The 22460-nt window shown below is 61.4% G+C and overlaps 2 protein-coding genes across 2 annotated transcripts in view; both read right to left on the reverse strand.

The window, feature by feature from the left end:
- Nucleotides 1–1791: 1791 nt before the first annotated feature.
- Nucleotides 1792–10532, reverse strand: LOC138734877 (uncharacterized). Its single transcript, XM_069882698.1, has 7 exons — nucleotides 10434–10532; nucleotides 8718–8837; nucleotides 6332–6404; nucleotides 5009–5077; nucleotides 3464–3526; nucleotides 2483–2569; nucleotides 1792–1831 (listed from the first exon to the last, which is right to left on the reverse strand). Exons 3-7 carry the CDS (start codon nucleotides 6370–6372, stop codon nucleotides 1792–1794), a joined length of 300 nt encoding a protein of 99 aa, XP_069738799.1. The 5' UTR covers nucleotides 6373–6404; nucleotides 8718–8837; nucleotides 10434–10532.
- Nucleotides 10533–17786: 7254 nt separating this feature from the next.
- Nucleotides 17787–22460, reverse strand: part of PPP2R1A (protein phosphatase 2 scaffold subunit Aalpha) — a 29987-nt gene continuing 25313 nt past the window's right edge. Inside the window, exons 12-15 of the mRNA XM_069882695.1 lie at nucleotides 21504–21658; nucleotides 20643–20785; nucleotides 18941–19033; nucleotides 17787–17938 (exon numbers count right to left, since the gene is read on the reverse strand). Of these exons, the coding sequence (XP_069738796.1) occupies nucleotides 17809–17938; nucleotides 18941–19033; nucleotides 20643–20785; nucleotides 21504–21658 (521 nt within the window). The 3' untranslated portion in view covers nucleotides 17787–17808. The remainder of the gene's footprint in view (nucleotides 17939–18940; nucleotides 19034–20642; nucleotides 20786–21503; nucleotides 21659–22460) is intronic.

Genomic DNA, 22460 nt, shown 5'->3' on the forward strand with positions numbered 1-22460 from the left:
AAAACCCCTCAAGACCCCCCCCAAACCCCCTTAAACCCCAATAGGACCCCCCAAACCCCTATAAGACCCCCAAACCCCTATAGGACCCCCTCAAATCCCTCTAGGACCCCCCCCAAATCCCCCATAGGACCCCCCCAAAAGACCCCAAACTCCTATAGGACCCCCCCCAAACCCCTAAAACCCCCCTAGGACCCCCCCCAAACCCCTCTAGGACCCCCCTAAACCCCTACAGGACCCCCCCAAAGCACGTAAAACCCCTCTAGACTCCCCCAAACCCCCTCCAAACCCCTCCAGGACCCCCCCAAACCCCTATATGACCCCCCCAACCCCTACAGGAGCCCCCCAATCCCCTCTAGACCCCCACAAACCCCTATAGGCCCCCCCAAACCACTTAATGACCCCCCCAATCCCCCTAAAACCCCTCTAGGAGCCCCCCCAACCCCTACAGGACCCCCCCAAACCCCTCTAGACCCTCCCAAACCCCTATATGACCCCCCTAAACCCCTCTAGGACCCCCCCAAACCCCCTAAAACCCCTCTAGGACCCCCCTAAACCCCTCTAGGACCCCCCCAAACCCCCTCTAGGCCCCCCCCAAACCCTCTAGGCCCCCCCCAAACCCCTCTAGGACCCCCCCAAAACCCCTATATGACCCCCCCAACCCCTACAGGACCCCCCCAAACCCTTCTAGGACCCCCCTAAACCCCTCTAGGACCCCCCCAAACCCCTCTAGGACCCCCCCCAAACCCCTAAATCCCTCTAGGAGCCCCCCAAACCCCTCTAGGACCCCCCAAACCCCTCTAGGACCCCCCCAAACCCCTAAACCCCCTCTAGGACCCCCCCAAACCCCTACAGGACCCCCCCAAACCCCTCTAGACACCCCAAGCCCCTCTAGGCCCCCCCCAAACCCCTCTAGGACCCCTCCAAACCCCTCTAGGACCCCCCCAAAACCCCTATATGACCCCCCCAACCCCTACAGGACCCCCCCAAACCCCTACAGGACCCCCCCAAACCCTCTAGACCCCCCCAAACCCCTACAGGACCCCCCAAAACCCCTATATGACCCCCCCAACCCCTACAGGACCCCCCTAAACCCCTCTAGGACCCCCCAAACCCCTCTAGGACCCCCCAAACCCTTACAGGACCCCCCTAAACCCCTACAGGACCCCCCCAAACCCCTCTAGACCCCCACAAACCCCTATATGATCCCCCCAACCCCTACAGGCGCCCCCCAAACCCCTACAGGACCCCCCCAAAACCCCTCTAGGCCCCCCTCAAACCCCTCTAGACCCCCCCAAACCCCTCTAGGACCCCTCCAAACCCCTCTAGGACCCCCCCAACCCTTCTAGAACCCCCCTAAACCCCTCTAGGACCCCCCCAAACTCCTCTAGGACCCCCCTAAAACCCCTCTAGGCCCCCCCTAAACCCCTCTAGGCCCCCCCTAAACCCCTCTAGGACCCCCCAAACCCCCTAAAACCCCTCTAGGCCCCCCCCAAACCCCTCTAGGACCCCCCCAAACCCCCTAAAACCCCTCTAGGACCCCCCCAAACCCCCTAAAACCCCTCTAGGACCCCCCCAAACCCCCTCTAGGACCCCCCCAAACCTTGCGGAGGCGCCGGGGCGTCTCTTTTTTCCTCGGGGGGGGGGAGTGCGGGGGTCCCCCCGAAAACGTCGTCCCGGGAGCGCGAGCGAGGCCGGGACTGGGGGGGGGGGGCCCCCAACAGCTCCTCCGAGCGCCAGCGACCCCGGGGGGGGGGCCCCCCAAAAAATTGGGGGGGGCCCCCCCCGACCTCTTCAGCCTCGTGGAGGGAGCTGATGTCGCTGGGGGGGGGGCCTGGGGCAAGAGGAGGGGGTAATTAATTAGGGGGGGGTAATTGATGAGGGAGGGGGGTAAATGGGGGGGGAGGGGGAGAAATAATGAGGGAGGGGGGTAAATAATTGCCCCAAGGGGGGTAATTAAGGATCTTGGTGCCTCAAGGGGGGTTAATTGCCCCAAGGGGGGGTTAATTAGGCTTGTTGGTGCCCCAAGGGGGGGTTAATTGCCCCAAGAGGGGGTTAATTAGGGTTCTTAGTGCCCCAAGGGGGGTTAATTAGGCTTGTTGGTGCCCCAAGGGGGGGTTAATTGCCCCAAGGGGGGTTAATTAGGGTTGTTGGTGCCCCAAGGGGGGGTTAATTGCCCCAAGGGGGGGTTAATTAGGGTTGTTGGTGCCCCAAGGGGGGGTTAATTAGGGTTGTTGGTGCCCCAAGGGGGGGTTAATTGCCCCAAGGGGGGGTTAATTAGGGATCTTGGTGCTCCAAGGGGGGGGGTAATTGCCCCAAGGGGGCGTTAATTAAGCTTATTGGTGCCCCAAGGGGGGGTTAATTAGGCTTGTTGATGCACCGAGGGAGGGTTAATTGCCCCAAGGGGGGTTAATTGCCCCAAGGGGGGGTAATTGCCCCAAGGGGGGGTTAATTGCCCCAAGGGGTTAATTAGGGAGTTAATTACCTGTGCGGGGGGGCGGGTCCCAGCGCCCCCGGGGCTCCAGCTGCTCCTCCAGGTACCTCAGGACAGAGGGGGGGGCAGAGGGGGGGCCTGGGGACCCCAAAAATTAGAAGGGGGGGACGACACACCCCATTATGGATCCTGGGGGACCCCCCCTGAACCCCCTATAGAGCCTGGAAGCCCCTATAGAGCCTGGGAGCCCCTATAGAGGCTGGAATCCCAGTGTCACCAGTGCCACCAGTGCCACCAGTAACCAGTCTGGGGGGTCGCGGGGGGGTCAGGACCCCCCTATGGATCTTGGGGGACCCCCCCTGAACCCCCTATAGAGCCTGGAAGCCCCTATAGAGCCTGGAAGCCCCTGTAGAGGCTGGAATCCCAGTGTCACCAGTGCCAGCAGTATCAGTCCCAGGGACTGGGAGGGACTGGGAGGGGACTGGGAGGGACTGGGAGGGACTGGGAGGGACTGGGAGGGGACTGGGAGGGGACTGGGAGGGGACTGGGAGGGGACTGGGAGGGACTGGGAGGGGACTGGGAGGGGACTGGGAGGGGACTGGGAGGGACTGGGAAGGGACTGGGAGGGACTGGGAGGGGACTGGGAGGGACTGGGAGGGACTGGAGGGGATGGGGGACTGGGAGGGACTGGGAGGGACTGGGAGGGGACTGGGAGGGGACTGGGAGGGGACTGGGAGGGGACTGGGAGGGGACTGGGAGGGACTGGGAGGGACTGGGAGGGACTGGGAGGGGACTGGGAGGGGACTGGGAGGGGACTGGGAGGGGACTGGGAGGGACTGGGAGGGGACTGGGAGGGACTGGAGGGACTGGGGACTGGGAGGGACTGGGAGGGACTGGAGGGGACTGGGAGGGACTGGGAGGGGACTGGGAGGGGACTGGGGACTGGGAGGACTGGGAGGGACTGGGAGGGGACTGGGAGGGACTGGGAGGCACTGGGCTATACTGGGAGGGACTGGGAGGGGGGGGACCCACCTGTCAGGAGGCTCCTCCCGTCGGGGTCGCGGAGCAGGGGCACGTGGGAGCTGCGGCTGCTGCCTGCGGGGACACCAGTATGGACCAGTATGGACCAGTATGGCCCCGACACCAGCACAGGGGCAGCCCGGCAGAGCCCGCCGCCTCGCGGTTCCCTCCCAGTACATCCCAGTCCCTCCCAGTACATCCCAGTCCCTCCCAGTATCATCCCAGTAGAGCCCAGTCCCTCCCAGTGCCATCCCAGTCCCTCCCAGTATCATCCCAGTGCCCTCCCAGTGCCCTCCCAGTAAGGCCCAGTCCCTCCCAGTCCCTCCCAGTGCGATCCCAGTCCCTCCCAGTGCCCTCCCAGTACGTCCAGTCCCTCCCAGTACGTACCAGTCCCTCCCAGTATCATCCCAGTATGTCCCAGTCCCTCCCAGTGCCCTCCCAGTACATCCCAGTCCCTCCCAGTGCCCTCCCAGTCCCTCCCAGTGCCATCCCAGTACATCTCAGACCTTCTCAGTGCCATCCCAGTCCCTCCCAGTAGAGCCCAGCCCCTCCCAGTCCCCTCCCAGTACGTCCCAGTCCCTCCCAAGTAGAGCCCAGTCCCTCCCAGTGCCATCCCAGTACATCCCAGTATCATCCCAGTAGAGCCCATTCCCTCCAGTGCCCTCCCAGTATGGCCCAGTCCCTCCCAGTGCCATCCCAGTATCACCCAGTACCTCCCAGTAGAGCCCAGGCCATCCCAGTCCCCTCCCAGTCCCTCCCAGTCCCTCCCAGTCCGTCCCAGTCCCTTCCCAGTCCCTCCCAGTCCGTCCCAGTCCGTCCCAGTCCCCTCCCAGTCCCTCCCAGTCCCCTCCCAGTCCCTCCCAGTCCCTCCCAGTCCCTCCCAGTCCCCTCCCAGTCCCTCCCAGTCCCTCCCAGTCCCCTCCCAGTCCCTCCCAGTCCCCCCCCAGTCCCTCCCAGTCCCTCCCAGTCCCTCCCAGTCCCCTCCCAGTCCCTCCCAATCCCCTCCCAGTCCCCCCCAGTCCCTCCCAGTCCCTCCCAGTCCGTCCCAGTCCCCTCCCAGTCCCTCCCAATCCCCTCCCAGTCCCCCCCAATCCCCTCCCAGTCCGTCCCAGTCCCTCCCAGTCCCCTCCCAGTCCCCCCGAATCCCCTCCCAGTCCCTCCCAGTCCCCTCCCAGTCCCTCCCAGTCCCTCCCAGTCCCCTCCCAGTCCCCTCCCAGTCCCCTCCCAGTCCCTCCCAGTCCCCTCCCAGTCCCCTCCCAGTCCCCCCGAATCCCCTCCCAGTCCCTCCCAGTCCCCTCCCAGTCCCTCCCAGTCCCCTCCCAGTCCCCTCCCAGTCCCCTCCCAGTCCCTCCCAGTCCCCTCCCAGTCCCTCCCAGTCCCTCCCAGTCCCCTCCCAGTCCCCTCCCAGTCCCCTCCCAGTCCCTCCCAGTCCCTCCCAGTCCCCTCCCAGTCCCTCCCAGTCCCTCCCAGTCCCTCCCAGTCCCTCCCAGTCCCCTCCCAGTCCCTCCCAGTCCCTCCCAGTCCCTCCCAGTCCGTCCCAGTGCTCCCAGTGCTCACCGAGGGGCTGCAGGACGAGGTGGGGGGGGCCGTACACCCCGGCCTTGGCCGCCTTCCCTGCCAGATAAACTGGGGGGGGACCCCAAAGGTGACTCGGGGACCCCCAGGGGACCCCAAGAGTCCCCGTCACCCCCTAAGTGACCCCAGGGGACCCCAATGTCCCCCCCAAGGGGACCCCAAGGCTGATTTGGGGACCCCAAGGGGACCCCAAGGGGGATTTGGGGACCCAGGGGACCTAGAAGGGACCCTAAGGGACCCCACAGGGACCCCAATAGGGATTTGGGGACCCAGGGGACCCCAAGGGGACCCCAAAAGTCCCTGTCACCCCCTAAGTGACCCCGGGGGACCCCAAGGGGACCCCAAGAGTCCCTGTCACCCCCTAAGTGACCCCAGGGGACCCAAATATCCCCCTCCAAGGGGACCCCAAGGCTGATTTGGGGACCCCAAGAGGCCCTGTCACCCCCTAAGTGACCCCAGGGGACCCCAATATCCCCCCCCAAGGCTGATTTGGGGACCCAGGGGACCCCAAGGGACCTTGTCACCCCCTAAGTGACCCCAGCGGACCCCAATATCCCCCCCCAAGGGGACCCCAAGGCTGATTTGGGGACCCAGGGGACCCCAAGGGGACCCCAAGAGACCTTGTCACCCCCTAAGTGACCCCAGGGGACCCCAATATCCCCCCCCAAGGGGATCCCAATGCAGATTTGGGGACCCCAAGAGGCCCTGTCACCCCCTAAGTGACCCCAGCGGACCCCAATATCCCCCCCCAAGGGGACCCCAAGGCTGATTTGGGGACCCAGGGGACCCCAAGGGGATCCCAAGGGACCTTGTCACCCCCTAAGTGACCCAGGGGACCCCAATGTCCCACCCCAGGGGGACCCCAAAGTTGATTTGGGGACCCCAAGGGGACCCCAAGGGGGATTTGGGGACCCAGGGGACCTAGAAGGGACCCTAAGGGACCCCAAGGGGACCCCAATAGGGATTTGGGGACCCAGGGGACCCCAAGGGGACCCCAAGGGACCTTGTCACTCCCTAAGTGACCCCAGGGGACCACAATATCCCCCCTCCAAGGGGACCCCAAGGCTGATTTGGGGACCCAGGGGACCTAAGGGGACCCCAAGGGGACCCCAAGGGACCTCATCACCCCCTAAGTGACCCAGGGGACCCCAATGTCCCCCCCCAGGGGGACCCCAAAGTTGATTTGGGGACCCCAAGGGGACCCCAATGGGGATTTGGGGACCCAGGGGACCCCAAGGGGACCCCGAGGGACCTCGTCACCCCCTCAATGACCCCGGGGGACCCCGAGGGGACCCCGAAACTCACGGGCCTCGGGGCAGCAGCAGCGTTGGGGACAGCAGGGACATCGGAGGAGGCAGCAGCAGGTGTGGGGACAGCACTGGCACCAGCAGAGCCCCAGCCCCAGGGCCACCAGGGCCACCCCCAGGGCCACCAGGGCCACGAAGAGCCAGTCTGGGGGGTCACAGGGGGGGGTCAGGACCCCCCTATGGATCTTGGGGGACCCCCCCTGAACCCCCTATAGAGCCTGGAAGCCCCTATGGAGCCCGGAATCCCAGTGCCACCAGTGTCCCCAGTGCCACTCCCAGGGCCACCAGGGCCACCAAGAGCCAGTCTAGGGGGTCACGGGGGGGGTCAGGACCCCTATGGATCTTGGGGACCCCCCCTGAACCCCCTATAGAGCCTGGAAGCCCCTATAGAGCCTGGAAACCCCTATAGAGCCTGGAATCTCAGTGTCACCAGTGCCACCAGGGCCACTCCCAGGGCCACCAAGAGCCAGTCTGGGGGGTCATGGGGGGGTCAGGACCCCCCTATGGATCTTGGGGGACCCCCCTGAACCCCCTATAGAGCCTGGAAGCCCCTATAGAGCCTGGAAGCCCCTATAGAGCCCGGAATCCCAGTGTCACCAGTGTCCCCAGTGCCACTCCCAGGGCCACCAGGGAAGGACTGGGAGGGACTGGGAGGGCAGCTCAGCTCCTCCCCCACCCCTTTATCCCCCCTCACCCCCCAAATCCCCTTTTCCCCCCCAAAATCCCCCTTTTTCACCCCAAAATCCCCTTTTTTCACCCCAAAATCCCCTTTTCCCCCCCCAAATCCCCTCTTTTTACCCCAAAATCCCCTTTTCCCCCCCAAAATCCCCTTTTTCACCCTCAAATCCCCTTTTTTCACCCAAAAATCCCCTTTTCACCCCAAAATCCCCTTTTTTCACCCCCAAACCCCAGTTTTTCACCCCAAATCCCCTTTTTTCACCCCAAAACCCCCTTTTCACCCCCAAATCCCCTTATTTCACCCCAAAAACCACTTTTTAACCCCAAAATCCCCTTTTTCCCCAAAAATCCCCTTATTTCACCCCAAAATCCCCATTTTTTCACCCCAAAACCCCCTTTTTTCACCCCCAAATCCCAGTTTTTCACCCCAATTCCCAGCTTTTCACCCCAAAATCCCCTTTTTAACCCCAAAACCCCCTTTTTGCCCCCCAAAATCCCCCTTTTCCCCCCCAAAATCCCCCTTTTCACACCAAAATCCCCTTTTTCCCCCCCAAAATCCCCCTTTTTCCCCAAAAAAATCCCCTTTTTCACCCCAAAATCCCCTTTTTCACCCCCAAATCCCAGTTTTTCCCCCCCAAATCCCCCTTTTTCCCCCCCAAAATCCCCCTTTTTCCCCCCCAAACCCCCTTTTTCCCCCCCCAAATCCCCCTTTTTCCCCCCCAAATCCCAGGCTTTTCCCCAAAATCCCCCTTTTTCCCCCCAAAATACCTGGGAGGCTTCCCCCTCCCCCCCCCGGGAGCAGCTCGATGGCCTCGGGCAGCGACCCTGGGGAAAGGGGCTCCCAGTATAGACCAGTACGGACCAGTATGGACCAGTACAGACCAATAGCCCCCCCCCATACCTCCCACTGCCCCCCCAGTGCCCCCCCAGTGCCTCCCAGTATGTTCCCAGTCCCTCCCAGTGCCCCCCCAGTCCCCCCCAGTGCCTCCCAGTATAGCCCAGTGCCTCCCAGTATGTTCCCAGTCCCTCCCAGTCCCTCCCAGTCCCTCCCAGTGCCCCCCCAGTCCCCCCCCACCACCTCCCAGTGACCCCCAGTCCCCTCCCAGTCACCTCCCAGTCCCCCCCAGTCCCTCCCAGTCCCTCCCAGTCCCCTCCCAGTCCCCCCCAATCCCCTCCCAGTGCCCCCCAGTCCCTCCCAGTCCCTCCCAGTCCCTCCCAGTCCCCTCCCAGTCCCTCCCAGTCCCCTCCCAGTCCCCTCCCAGTCCCTCCCAGTCCCCCCCAATCCCCTCCCAGTGCCCCCCAGTCCCTCCCAGTCCCTCCCAGTCCCCTCCCAGTCCCTCCCAGTCCCCTCTCAGTCCCCTCCCAGTCCCCTCCCAGTCCCCCCCAATCCCCTCCCAGTGCCCCCCAGTCCCTCCCAGTCCCTCCCAGTCCCCTCCCAGTCCCCTCCCAGTCCCCTCCCAGTCCCTCCCAGTGACCCCCAGTCCCCTCCCAGTCCCTCCCAGTGACCCCCAGTCCCCTCCCAGTCCCTCCCAGTCCCTCCCAGTCCCCTCCCAGTCCCCTCCCAGTCCCTCCCAGTCCCCTCCCAGTCCCTCCCAGTCCCCTCCCAGTCCCCTCCCAGTCCCTCCCAGTCCCCTCCCAGTCCCTCCCAGTCCCTCCCAGTCCCTCCCAGTCCCCTCCCAGTCCCTCCCAGTCCCCCCCAGTCTGACCCAGTACGATGAGCTGGGCCTGGGCCTCGTTGTTGCCCTGCAGGTCGCTGAGGGAGGTGACGGTGCAGACGTAGAGGCCACTGTCCCCCCAGGCCACCGGGCCCAGGCTCAGCTCCGCCCCTGGGGACACCAGGTGGCACCTCAGGACCCCGAGGTGGCACCTCAGACCCTGGAGGTGGCACCTCAGACCTTCAGGTGGCACCTGAGACCTTGGAGGTGGCACCTGAGACCCTGGAGGTGGCACCTCAGACCCTGGAGGTGGCACCTCGGACCCTGGAGGTGGCACCTCGGACCTTCAGGTGTCACCTCAGACCTTCAGGTGGCACCTCAGACCTTCAGGTGGCACCTCAGACCCTGGAGGTGGCACCTCAGACCCTGGAGGTGGCACCTGAGACCTTGGAGGTGGCACCTGAGACCCTGGAGGTGGCACCTCAGACCTTGGAGGTGGCACCTCAGACCTTGGAGGTGGAACCTGAGACCTTGGAGGTGGCACCTCAGACCTTCAGGTGGCACCTCAGACCCTGGAGGTGGCACCTCAGACCTTCAGGTGGCACCTGAGACCTTGGAGGTGGCACCTGAGACCCTGGAGGTGGCACCTGAGACCCTGGAGGTGGCACCTCAGACCTTGGAGGTGGCACCTCAGACCTTCAGGTGGCACCTCAGACCTTGGAGGTGGCACCTCAGACCTTCAGGTGGCACCTCAGACCCTGGAGGTGGCACCTCAGACCTTCAGGTGGCACCTCAGACCTTGGAGGTGGCACCTCAGACCTTCAGGTGGCACCTCAGACCTTGGAGGTGGCACCTGAGACCCTAGAGGTGGCACCTGAGACCTTGGAGGTGGCACCTGAGACCCTAGAGGTGGCACCTCAGAGCTTGGAGGTGGCACCTGAGACCTTCAGGGGGCACCTCAGACCCTGGAGGTGTCACCTCAGACCTTGGAGGTGGCACCTGAGACCCTAGAGGTGGCACCTGAGACCTTGGAGGTGGCACCTCAGACCTTGAGTTGGCACCTCAGACCCTGGAGGTGGCACCTCAGACCCTGGAGGTGGCACCTCAGACCTTCAGGTGGCACCTGAGACCTTGGAGGTGGCACCTGAGACCCTGGAGGTGGCACCTCAGACCTTGGAGGTGGCACCTCAGACCTTGGAGGTGGCACCTCAGACCTTCAGGTGGCACCTCAGACCTTGGAGGTGGCACCTCAGACCTTAGAGGTGGCACCTCAGACCTTCAGGTGGCACCTCAGACCCTGGAGGTGGCACCTCAGACCCTGGAGGTGGCACCTCAGACCTTGGAGGTGGCACCTCAGACCTTCAGGTGGCACCTCAGACCTTGGAGGTGGCACCTGAGACCCTAGAGGTGGCACCTGAGACCTTGGAGGTGGCACCTGAGACCCTAGAGGTGGCACCTCAGAGCTTGGAGGTGGCACCTGAGACCTTCAGGGGGCACCTCAGACCCTAGAGGTGGCACCTGAGACCTTAGAGGTGGCACCTCAGACCTTGGAGGTGGCACCTCAGACCCTGGAGGTGGCACCTCGGACCTTCAGGTGGCACCTCGGACCTTGGAGGTGGCACCTCAGACCTTGGAGGTGGCACCTCAGACCTTGCAGGTGGCACCTGAGACCCTGGAGGTGGCACCTGAGACCCTGGAGGTGTCCCCAACCCCCACCCTGATGTCCAGTCCCCTCCCAGTCCCTCCCAGTCCCCTTGTCACCCTCACCTCCCAGGATGGTGACGCTGCGTCCCCTGTAGAAGTCCCCGAGGGTGACCACGTCCCCCTGCTTGGTGGCCACGACCCGGACCGTGCGGGCTCCGTCGGGACACGAGCCCCCGGGGTCCCCTCCGGTGTCCCCGAAGCCACCTCCGAGGTCCCCTCCGAGGTCCCCTCCGAGGTCCCCGAAGGCTCCGCGCTGGGGACAGAAGGATTTGTACTTCCAGGTGACGATGGGTGGTGGCTCCGGGGACACCGTCCGGTAGCGGCAGCGCAGCCGCACGGGCTGGAAGAGCAAAGCCACCGTCCGCGGGTCCGTCACCGTCACCTCCAGTGCCACCGCGGGACCTGGGGACACCGAGAGAGAGGGGGGGGGGGTCAGGGGACACCCCTCCAGGGGCACCTGGGGGCACCTGGGGGCACCTCCCTGGCTCCTGCTGTCACCTCCCCCTGGTCCCTGTCACCTCCTCATGGTCTCTGTCACCTCCTGGGACCTGTCACCGTCACCCATTGTCACCTCCCCCTGGCCCCTGTCACCTCCTTGTGGTCCTTGTCACCCCTCTCTGGTCTTTGTCACCTCTCCCTGGTCCCTGTCACCTCTCCCTGGTCTCTGTCACCTCCTGGGACCTGTCACCGTCACCCATTGTCACCTCTCCCTGGTCCCTGTCACCTCCTCATGGTCCCTGTCACCTCCTGGGACCTGTCACCGTCACCCATTGTCACCTCCCCCTGGTCCCTGTCACCTCCTCATGGTCTCTGTCACCTCCCAGGACCTGTCACCATCACCCATTGTCACCTCCTCCTGGTCACTGTCACCTCCTTGTGTTCCCTGTCACCTCTCCTTGGTCCCTGTCACCTCTCCCTGGTCCCTGTCACCTCCTGACACCTGCCACCATCACCCATTGTCACCTCCCCCTGGTCCCTGTCACCTCTCCCTGGTCACTGCCACCTCCTGGGACCTGTCACCATCACCCATTGTCACCTCCCCCTGGTCCCTGTCACCTCTCCCTGGTCACTGCCACCTCCTGGGACCTGTCACCATCACCCATTGTCACCTCCCCCTGGTCCCTGTCACCTCCTCATGGTCCCTGTCACCTCCTCATGGTCCCTGTCACCATCACCCATTGTCACCTCCCCCTGGTCCCTGTCACCTCCCCCTGGTCCCTGTCACCTCCTCGTGGTCCTTGTCCCCATCACCCATTGTCACCTCTCCCTGCGAGCTGTCACCTCCCTCTGGTTCCCATTGTCTCCTTGTCACCTCCCCCTGGTCTCTGTCACCTCCTCATGGTCCTTGTCACCCCTCTCTGGTCTCTGTCACCTCCCCTTGGTCCCTGTCACCTCCTGGGACCTGTCACCATCACCCATTGTCACCTCCCTCTGGTCCCTGTCACCTCCCCCTGGTCCCTGTCACCTCCTAGGACCTGTCACCGTCACCCATTGTCACCTTCCCCTGGTCCCTGTCACCTCCTGGGACCTGTCACCTCCCGGGACCTGTCACCATCACCCATTGTCACCTCCCCCTGGTCCCTGTCACCTCTCCCTGGTCCCTGTCACCTCCTGGGACCTGTCACCATCACCCATTGTCACCTCCTCTGGTCGTTGTCACCTCCTCATGGTCCCTGTCACCTCCCAGGACCTGTCACCGTCACCCATTGTCACCTCCCCCTTGGTCCCTGTCACCTCCCGGGACCTGTCACCATCACCCATTGTCACCTCCTCTGGTCGTTGTCACCTCCTTGTCACCCCCTGTCACCCCCCCTGCTCCGTGTCCCCCTTCGTCCCCCCCTGTCACCCAATTACCCCTCCAGCCCCCTTAATTACCCCCTCAAGCCCCTTAATTATCCCTCCAAGCCCTTAATTACCCCTTAATTATCCCCTCAAGCCCCTTAATTATCCCTCCAAGCTCTTAATCACCCCTTAATTACCCCCTCAAGCCCCTTAATTACCCCTTAACTACCCCTTAATTACCCCCCAAGCCCCTTAATTATCCCTCCAAGCCCTTAATTACCCCTTAATTACCCCATCAAGCCCCTTAATTATCCCTCCAAGCCCTTAATTACCCCTTAATTACCCCCTCAAGCCCCTTAATTACCCCTTAACTACCCCTTAATTACCCCCCAAGCCCCTTAATTATCCCTCCAAGCCCTTAATTACCCCTTAATTACCCCATCAAGCCCCTTAATTATCCCTCCAAGCCCTTAATTACCCCTTAATTACCCCCTCAAGCCCCTTAATTACCCCCTCAAGCCCCTTAATTATCCCTCCAAGCTCTTAATCACCCCTTAATTACCCCATCAAGCCCCTTAATTACCTCCTCAAGCTCCTTAATTATCCCTCCAAGCTCTTAATTACCCCTTAATTACCCTGTCAAGCTCCTTAATTATCCCTCCAAGCCCTTAATTACCCCTTAATGACCCCATCAAGCCCCTTAATTATCCCTCCAAGCTCTTAATCACCCCTTAATTACCCCATCAAGCCCCTTAATTACCTCCTCAAGCTCCTTAATTATCCCTCCAAGCTCTTAATTACCCCTTAATTACCCCCTCAAGCCCCTTAATTACCCCTTAACTACCCCTTAATTACCCCCCAAGCCCCTTAATTATCCCTCCAAGTTCTTAATTACCCCTTAATTATCCCCACAAGCCCCTTAATTACCACCTCAAGCCCCTTAATTATCCCTCCAATCTCTTAATTACCCCTTAATTACCGCATCAGGCCCTTAATTATCCCTCCAAGCCTTTAATTACCCCTTAATTACCCCATCAAGCCCCTTAATTATCCCTCCAAGCCTTTAATTACCCCTTAATTACACCCTCAAGCCCCTTAACTATCCCTCCAAGCTCTTAATTACCCCCTCAAGCCCCCTAATTACCCCTCCAAGCCCCCTAATTACCCCTCCAAGCCCCCTAATTACCCTCCAAGCCTCTTAATTACCCTCCTAATTATCCCCAGCCCCTCCTTGCCCCCTCAATCCCCCTCCCCACCCCCTTAATTACTCCCAAACCCTTTAATTACCCCTTAATGACCCTCCTAATTACCACCAGACCCTTAATTACTCCCCCCAGCCCCTAACTGCCCCCCTAATTACCCCTCAAACCCACTAATTAGCCTCTCAATTAACCCCCAGGCCCCTAATTACCCTTTAGCACCCCCTCTGCCCCCCCAGCTACACCCCAGCCCCTAATTACCCCTTCAATTAATCCCCAGCCCCTTAATTACTCGCTCAATCCCCCTCCCCAGCACTTTAATTAACTCCCCCAGCCCCTTAATTACCCCCCAGCATCTTAATTACCCCTCAACTCCCTTAATTGCCCTCCAGTTACCCCTCAAACCCCTTAATTAACCCTTCAATCTCCTTCCTTAGGTCCTTAATTACCCTAAAGCCCCTTAATTACACCCCTAATTATCCCTCCAGCCCATTAATTACCCCCTCAATCCCCTTCTCTAGCACTTTAATTACCCCCAGCAGCTAATTACCCCCTCAATTCACCCCCAGACCCTAATCAACCTCTTAATTACCCCTCAGATCCCTTAATTACCACACCCAATACCCCCAAGCCCCTTAATTACCCCTGAAACCCCTTAATTACCCCCTCAACACCCTCCTCAACCCCTTAATTACCCCTCAAACCTCTTAATTAACCCTCAGTTCCTCCTCAACCCCCTTAATTACCCCCAACCCCCCCTCCCAGCCCCTTAATTACCCCTCAAACCTCTTAATTACCCCTCAAACCCCTTAATTAATCCCCAAATGCTCCTCAACTCCCTTAATTACCCCTCAAGCCCCTCCCCAACCCCTTAATCACCCCTCAATCCCCTTAATTAACCCTCAATTCCTCCTCAACCACCTTAATTACCCCTGAAACCCCCTCCCCAGCCCCTTAATTACCCCTCAAACCCCTTAATTACCCCCTCAAACCCCTCCCCAACCCCTTAATTACCCCTCAAACTCCTTAATTAGCCCCTCAACCCCCCTCCCCAGCCCCTTAATTTCCCCTCAAACCCCTTAATTACCCCTCAACCCCCTCCCCAACCCCTTAATTACCCCAAACCCCTTAATTACCCCCTCAACCCCCCCTCCCCAACCCCTTAATTACCCTCAAACCTCTTAATTACCCCTCAAACCCCTTAATTAATCCCCAAATGCTCCTCAACTCCCTTAATTACCCCTCAAGCCCCTCCCCAACCCCTTAATCACCCCTCAATCCCCTTAATTAACCCTCAATTCCTCCTCAACCACCTTAATTACCCCTGAAACCCCCTCCCCAGCCCCTTAATTACCCCTCAAACCCCTTAATTACCCCCTCAAACCCCTCCCCAACCCCTTAATTACCCCTCAAACTCCTTAATTACCCCCTCAACCCCCCTCCCCAGCCCCTTAATTTCCCCTCAAACCCCTTAATTACCCCTCAACCCCCTCCCCAACCCCTTAATTACCCCAAACCCCTTAATTACCCCCTCAACCCCCCCTCCCCAACCCCTTAATTACCCCTCAAACCCCTTAATTACCCCCTCAACCCCCTCCCCAGCCCTTAATTACCCCTCAAACCCCTTAATGACCCCCTCAACCCCCTCCCCAACCCATTAATTACCCCTCAATCCCCTTAATTAACCCTCAATTCCTCCTCAACCCCCTTAATTACCCCCTCAACCCCCTCCCCAGCCCCTTAATTACCCCTCAACCCCCTTAATTACCCTGAAACCCCCTTAATTACCCCTGAAACCCCCTCCCCAACCCCTTAATTACCCCTCAAACCCCTTAATTAGCCCCTCAACTCCCCTCCCTAACCCCTTAATTACCCCTCAAACCCCTTAATTACCCCCTCAACCCCAACCCCTTAATTACCCCTCAAACCCCTTAATTACCCCTCAAACCCCTCCCCAGCCCCTTAATTACCCCTCAAACCTCTTAATTACCCCTCAAATCCCTTAATTACCCCCTCAACCCCCTCCCCAACCCATTAATTACCCCTCAATCCCCTTAATTAACCCTCAATTCCTCCTCAACCCCCTTAATTACCCCCTCAACCCCCTCCCCAGCCCCTTAATTACCCCTCAACCCCCTTAATTACCCCTGAAACCCCCTTAATTACCCCTCAACCCCCTCCCCAACCCCTTAATTACCCTTCAACCCCCTTAATTACCCCCTCCCCAGCCCCTTAATTACCCCTCAAACCCCTTAATTAACCCCTCAATTAACCCCTCAACCCCCTCCCCAGCCCCTTAATTACTCCTCAAACCCCTTAATTACCCCTCAACCCCCCTCCCCAGCCCCTTAATTACCCCTCAACCCCCTTAATTAGCCCCCAACCCCCCCTCTCAGCCCCTTAATTACCCCTCAAACCCCTTAATTAGCCCCTCAACCCCCCTCCCCAACCCCTTAATTACCCCTCAAACCCCTTAATTACCCCCTCAACCCCCTCCCCAACCCCTTAATTACCCTTCAAACCCCTTAATTAACCCCTCAACTCCCTCCCCAACCCCTTAATTACCCCTCAAGCCCCTCCGCAGCCCCTTAATTACCCCTCAACCCCCTTAATTACCCCTGAAACCCCCTTAATTACCCCTCAACCCCCTCCCCAACCCCTTAATTACCCCTCAAACCCCTTAATTAGCCCCTCAACCCCCTCCCCGACCCCTTAATTACCCCTCAAGCCCCTCCCCAGCCCCTTAATTACCCCTCAACCCGCTCCCCAACCCCTTAATTACCCCTCAAACCCCTTAATTAACCCCTCAACCCCCTCCCCGACCCCTTAATTACCCCTCATACCCCTTAATTAACCCCTCAACCCCCTCCCCGACCCCTTAATTACCCCTCATACCCCTTAATTACCCCCCAACCCCCCTCCCCAACCCCTTAATTACCCCTCACACCTCTTAATTAACCTTAATTACCCCTCAACCCCCTTAATTACCCCCCTCAACCCCCTCCCCAGCCCCTTATTTACCCCTCCACTCCCCTAATTACCCCTCCATTCCCCCCCCCCAGCCCCTAATTAACCCCCCCAGCCCCTTCCTTAACCCCCAGCCCCTCCACGGCCTTAATTACCCCGTTAATTACCCCCCCAGCCCCTTAATGACCCCCCCCCCGGGGCCCACCCAGCAGCGCCAGGAGCGCGGCCGCCATGGCGGCCATGATGGCGGCGGCGGCAGGTGCGGGGGGCGTGGCCAGGTGGGGCTTAAGCCACGCCCCTTCCCCATTCATAAACTCACCTGGCCACGCCCCCTCCCATTCATAACCCCCCCGCGCGCTTGGCCACGCCCACTTCCTTTTATGGCTCTTCCCGCCTTCACCTGGGCGCCGCCATGATGAAGGGCGGGAAGGGGGGAGGCCGCTCCCCCCCCACCCAGAGACGAGATGGTCGCTTCCAGCCCCAGGTGCGGGCGCGACCATCGTGGCGACCGCGGGGGGGGGATAAAGAGAATAAATAACGCAAATTGAGGGGAAAAGGGGGTTTAAACGCCTCTCCCCCACATTTTAGAGGTAGATTTGTGCCCCCCCACCCGCCATTAATCCCTGAGGGGAAAGTGGAAGCGGGGGGAAAAGGTTTTGGGGGGGTTAATGGTTCCCCCCCACCCCCGCCGCCTTCTATGAAATGGTTCGGTCCGCTTGAAAAGCCCGCGGAAAAGGGGATCCGGGCCCCCTCAGGTGCTGCCCTCCCAGTATAGACCAGTACACACCAGTGCCTCCCAGTGCCTCCCAGTCCCCTCCCAGTCCCCTCCCAGTCCCTCCCAGTCCCTCCCAGTCCCTCCCAGTCCCTCCCAGTCCCCTCCCAGTCCCCTCCCAGTCCCTCCCAGTCCCTCCCAGTCCCCTCCCAGTCCCTCCCAGTCCCTCCCAGTCCCTCCCAGTCCCTCCCAGTTCCCTCCCAGTCCCTCCCAGTCCCTCCCAGTCCCCTCCCAGTCCCGCCCAGTCCCGCCCAGTCCCGCCCAGTCCCGCCCAGTCCCCTCCCAGTCCCTCCCAGTCCCCTCCCAGTCCCTCCCAGTCCCCTCCCAGTCCCCTCCCAGTCCCTCCCAGTCCCTCCCAGTCCCCTCCCAGTCCTCCCAGTCCCTCCCAGTCCCCCCCAGTCCCCCCCAGTCCCTCCCAGTCCCTCCCAGTCCCTCCCAGTCCCCTCCCAGTCCCCCCCAGTCCCCTCCCAGTCCCCTCCCAGTCCCCCCCAGTCCCCCCCAGTCCCCCCCAGTCCCTCCCAGTCCCTCCCAGTCCCCTCCCAGTCCCTCCCAGTCCCCTCCCAGTCCCTCCCAGTCCCTCCCAGTCCCTCCCAGTCCCCTCCCAGTCCCCTCCCAGTCCCTCCCAGTACATCCCAGTCCCTCCCAGTGCCTCCCAGTCCCCCCCATCCCCACCCAGTGACACCAGCAGCCGCTTCGTTCCCGTAGAACCTCGTTATCTTTAATTAACGCTGGGGGGGGGGGGGGGAAGACAATGAAGGTGACACCGGCGGGGGGGGGGGGACGGGGTTAACGGGGACACCGGGAGGTGACATCGCGGGGTCCTCGAGGGGCTCAGGCCAAAGCGAGAACTGGGGACACAGGGACAGGTCTCAGTGTCCCCCTGTCCCCCTATCCCCCTGTCCCCCTGTCCCCCTGTCCTGTCCCCCTGTCCCCCTGTCCCCATATCCCCCTGTCCCCCTGTCCCCCTGTCCCCATATCCCCCTGTCCCCATGTCCCCCCTGTCCCCCCTGTCCCCATGTCCCCCTGTCCCCCTGTCCCCATACCCCCATGTCCCCCTGTCCCCATACCCCCTGTCCCCATATCCCCATGTCCCCATGTCCCCGTCCCCCTGTCCCCATATCCCCGTCTCCCTGTCCCCATGTCCCCATATCCCCCCTGTCCCCCATATCCCCCTGTCCCCATATCCCCCTGTCTCCCTGTCCCCCATGTCCCCATATCCCCCTGTCCCCCTGTCCCCATATCCCCATATCCCCCTGTCCCCATGTCCCCATATCCCCCTGTCCCCATATCCCCCTGTTCCCCTGTCCCCCATATCCCCCCTGTTCCCCTGTCCCCATATCCCCCTGTCTCCCTGTCCCCATATCCCCCTGTCTCCCTGTCCCCATGTCCCCATATCCCCCTGTCCCCATGTCCCCATATCCCCCTGTTCCCCTGTCCCCATATCCCCCTGTCTCCCTGTCCCCATATCCCCCTGTCCCCCTGTCCCCATATCCCCCTGTCTCCCTGTCCCCATGTCCCCCTGTCTCCCTGTCCCCATGTCCCCATATCCCCCTGTCCCCATATCCCCCTGTTCCCCTGTCCCCATATCCCCCTGTCTCCCTGTCCCCATATCCCCCTGTCCCCCTGTCCCCATATCCCCCTGTCTCCCTGTCCCCATGTCCCCCTGTCTCCCTGTCCCCATGTCCCCATATCCCCCTGTCCCCATGTCCCCATATCCCCCTGTTCCCCTGTCCCCATATCCCCCTGTCTCCCTGTCCCCATATCCCCCTGTCTCCCTGTCCCCATGTCCCCATATCCCCCTGTCCCCATGTCCCCGTGTCCCCTCGCTGTCCCCCTCGCTGTCCCCTCACCGCTCAGAGCCTCCTGCGCGAAGTACTTGACGTCCACGTCCTGATCCTGCGTCAGCTTCTCCAGCACCCGGCTTCACCTCGCTCTGCAGGGTCCTGGGGGGGGGCACCGGTTATACTGGTCATACTGGTCATACTGGTTCTACTGGTCATACTGGGATGGTCCCCACTGCCAAGGCTGCTCCCGCTCTCCCCCAGCGCCGTGTGTACTGGGAGAACTGGTTATACTGGTGCTGTGTGCGCTATGGGAACTGCAGGGACTGGGTGCTTTGCCTGCTGGGGAACTGGTTAAGCTGGTTAAACTGGTTAAACTGGGTGCTCTGAGCTTTCTATACTGGTTCTACTGGTTCTACTGGGACTGTCCCCCAGTGCCAAGGGCGCTCTGGCTCTCCCCCCAGCGCCCTGTGTACTGGGAGAACTGGTTATACTGGTGCTGTGTGCGCTATGGGAACTGCAGGGACTGGGCGCCCTGCCTGCTGGGGAACTGGTTGAACTGGGTAAACTGGTTAAACTGGGTGCTCTGAGCTTTCTATACTGGTTCTACTGGTTCTACTGGGATGGTCCCCACTGCCAAGGGCGCTCTGGCTCTCCCCTAGCACCGTGTATACTGGGAGAACTGGTTATACTGGTGCCGTGTGCCCTATGGGAACGGCAGGGACTGGGTGCTTTGCCTGCTGGGGAACTGGTTAAGCTGGTTAAACTGGTTAAACTGGGTGCTCTGAGCCTTCTATACTGGTTCTACTGGTTCTACTGGGATGGTCCCCAGTGTCAAGGGTGCTCCCGCTCTCCCCCAGCGCCGTGTGTACTGGGAGAACTGGTTATACTGGTGCCGTGTGCCCTATGGGAACTGCAGGGACTGGGCAGCCTGCCTGCTGGGGGAACTGGTTAAGCTGGTTAAGCTGGTTAAACTGGGTGCCCTGTGCTTTCTATACTGGTTCTACTGGTTCTACTGGGATGGTCCCCAGTGTCAATGGTGCTCCCACTCTCCCCCAGCGCCGTGTGTACTGGGAGAACTGGTTATACTGGTGCCGTGTGCCCTACGGGAACTGCAGGGACTGGGTGCTCTGCCTGCTGGGGGAACTGGTTGAACTGGGTAAACTGGTTAAACTGGGTGCTCTGAGCTTTCTATACTGGTTAAACTGGTTCTACTGGGATGGTACCCACTGCCAAGGCTGCTCCTGCTCTCCCCCAGCGCCGTGTGTACTGGGAGAACTGGTTATACTGGTGCCGTGTGCGCTATGGGAACTGCAGGGACTGGGCGCTCTGCCTGCTGGGGAACTGGTTGAACTGGTTAAACTGGGTGCTCTGAGCTTTCTATACTGGTTCTACTGGTCCTACTGGGATGGTCCCCACTGCCAAGGGTGCTCTGGCTCTCCCCCAGCGCCGTGTGTACTGGGAGAACTGGTTATACTGGTGCTGTGTGCCCTATGGGAACTGCAGGGACTGGGCGCTCTGCCTGCTGGGGAACTGGTTTAACTGGTTAAACTGGGTGCTCTGAGCTTTCTATACTGGTTAAACTGGTTCTACTGGGACCATCCTCATTGTCAATGGTGCTCCTGCTCTCCCCCAGCGCCGTGTGTACTGGGAGAACTGGTCATACTGGTGCTGTGTGCGCTATGGGAACGGCGCGGAGCGGGCTCTCCGGGCGCGGAGCCTTCCGGGCGCGGCGGCTTCTACTGGTTTTACTGGTTTGACTGGGCCGTACCCGCTGTCGAGGATGGGCCCGATGCGCTGCAGGGACTTGGCGACGTTGAAGCGGACGTTGGCGACGGCGTCGGCCGCCATGCGCAGCACCGTGGGCAGCATCTGCTTGGTGGTGATCTCCTGGCCACACACCTCCGAGAGGACCTGGTGGGGGGGGTGGGGGGGACATGGAGGGGTTTGGGGGAGTCCCCGGGCTTTTGGGGGGCTCGCCGGGGGGGTTGGGGTGGAGATTTTGGGGGAAAAAACGAGGAGTTTGGGGAAAGGAGGGGATGCAGGGAAAGGGATGCAGGGAAAGGGATGCTGGTACCCATGATGGGAGGGGGGGGGCAGGTTTGGGGGGGTCTCGTGGGGTTTGGGGGGACCCCAGGGGTCCGCGAGGGGCACCCAGGGGTGGGGGGGAGTCCCAGGATTTTGGGGTGCAGAGTGGGGGTCAGATTTTGAGGGAGAAAAGGAGGATTTTGGGGCTCCTAGAAGGTTTGGGGTGAGGAGAGAAGCCAGAGGTGGGGATTGAGGTATCCATGATTGGGGGGGGGGGGCAGGTTTGGGGGGGTCTTGTGGGGTTTGGGGGGCCCCCAGGGGTCCGTGAGGGGCACCCAGGGGTGGGGTGGAGTCCCAGGATTTTGGGGTGCAGAGTAGGGATCAGATTTTGGGGGAGAAAAGCAGGATTTTGGGGCTCCTAGAAGGTTGGTGAGAGGGGAGTGAGGAGAGGAGCCAGAGATGGGGATCGAGGTATCCATGATGGGGGGGGGGGGGGGGGGGCAGGTTTGGGGGGGTCCCCTAGGGTTTGGGGGGGCCCCAGGGGTCGGTGAGGGGCACCCAGGGGTGGGGGGGAGCCCCAGGATTTTGGGGGGGGGTCCCTCACGTTGATGCAGAAGAGCGTGGTCATGCGGTGCAGGTAGTTGGGGTCGGCGGCCATGGCCAAAACCTTGGGGACGATGGTTCCCTGCGCCCAGTCCTGCCCGAAGCGCTCGACCAGTTTGCGGAGGTTACTGGTGGCCGCCTCGCGGATGGCGTACACTGCGACCGCACCAGTAAGGACCAGTAAGGACCAGGAAGGACCAGGATGCCCCACCAAGGGCCACCAAGGGCCACCAAGGGCCACCAAGGGCCACCAAGGGCAAGGAAAGGGAGCATGGAGAGGCAGCCACGGGGGAAAAAGGGATTCCGGGGCTCCCAGTAGCTCCCAGTAAGGGCGTTGAGGGCGCCCAGTAAGCCCTCGAGGGCTCCCAGTAAGGCTGCTGGCTCCCAGTAGCTCCCAGTAAGCCCTCGAGGGCTCCCAGTAGCTCCCAGTAAGTCCTCCAGGTATCCCAGTAAGCCTGCTGGCTCCCAGTAGCTCCCAGTAAGCCCTCTAGGGGCTCCCAGTAGCTCCCAGTAAGCCCTCTAGAGCTCCCAGTAAGGCTGCCGGCTCCCAGTAGCTCCCAGTAAGCCCTCTAGGGGCTCCCAGTAGCTCCCAGTAAGCCCTCTAGAGCTCCCAGTAAGGCTGCCGGCTCCCAGTAGCTCCCAGTAAGCTCTCTAGGGGCTCCCAGTAGCTCCCAGTAAGCCCTCTAGGGCTCCCAGTAGCTCCCAGTAAGCCCTCTAGGGCTCCCAGTAAGCCTGCTGGCTCCCAGTAGCTCCCAGTAAGCCCTCTAGGGCTCCCAGTAAGCCCTCTAGCTCTCCCAGTAACCTTACTGGCTCCCAGTAGCTCCCAGTAAGCCCTCTAGGGCTCCCAGTAGCTCCCAGTAAGCCCTCTAGGTCTCCCAGTATCCCCTCTAGGGGCTCCCAGTAACTCCCAGTATCCCCCAGTAACCCCTCCCAGGCCTCCCAGTTCCTCCACCCAGTA

Source organism: Phaenicophaeus curvirostris, unplaced genomic scaffold, assembly GCF_032191515.1.
Source record: "Phaenicophaeus curvirostris isolate KB17595 unplaced genomic scaffold, BPBGC_Pcur_1.0 scaffold_291, whole genome shotgun sequence".
NCBI lineage: Eukaryota > Metazoa > Chordata > Aves > Cuculiformes > Cuculidae > Phaenicophaeus > Phaenicophaeus curvirostris.

Excerpts from the sequence above, each read along its gene's own strand:
- LOC138734877 (XM_069882698.1), bottom strand. The coding sequence starts at position 6,372 with ATGTCCCTGCTGTCCCCAACGCTGCTGCTGCCCCGAGGCCC. Across the intron at positions 3,527-5,008 it reads CCTCGTCCTGCAGCCCCTCG|GCAGCAGCCGCAGCTCCCAC; the intron begins GTGAGCACTGGG and ends GTGTCCCCGCAG. Across the intron at positions 1,832-2,482 it reads GGACCCGCCCCCCCGCACAG|GCCCCCCCCCCAGCGACATC; the intron begins GTAATTAACTCC and ends CTCTTGCCCCAG.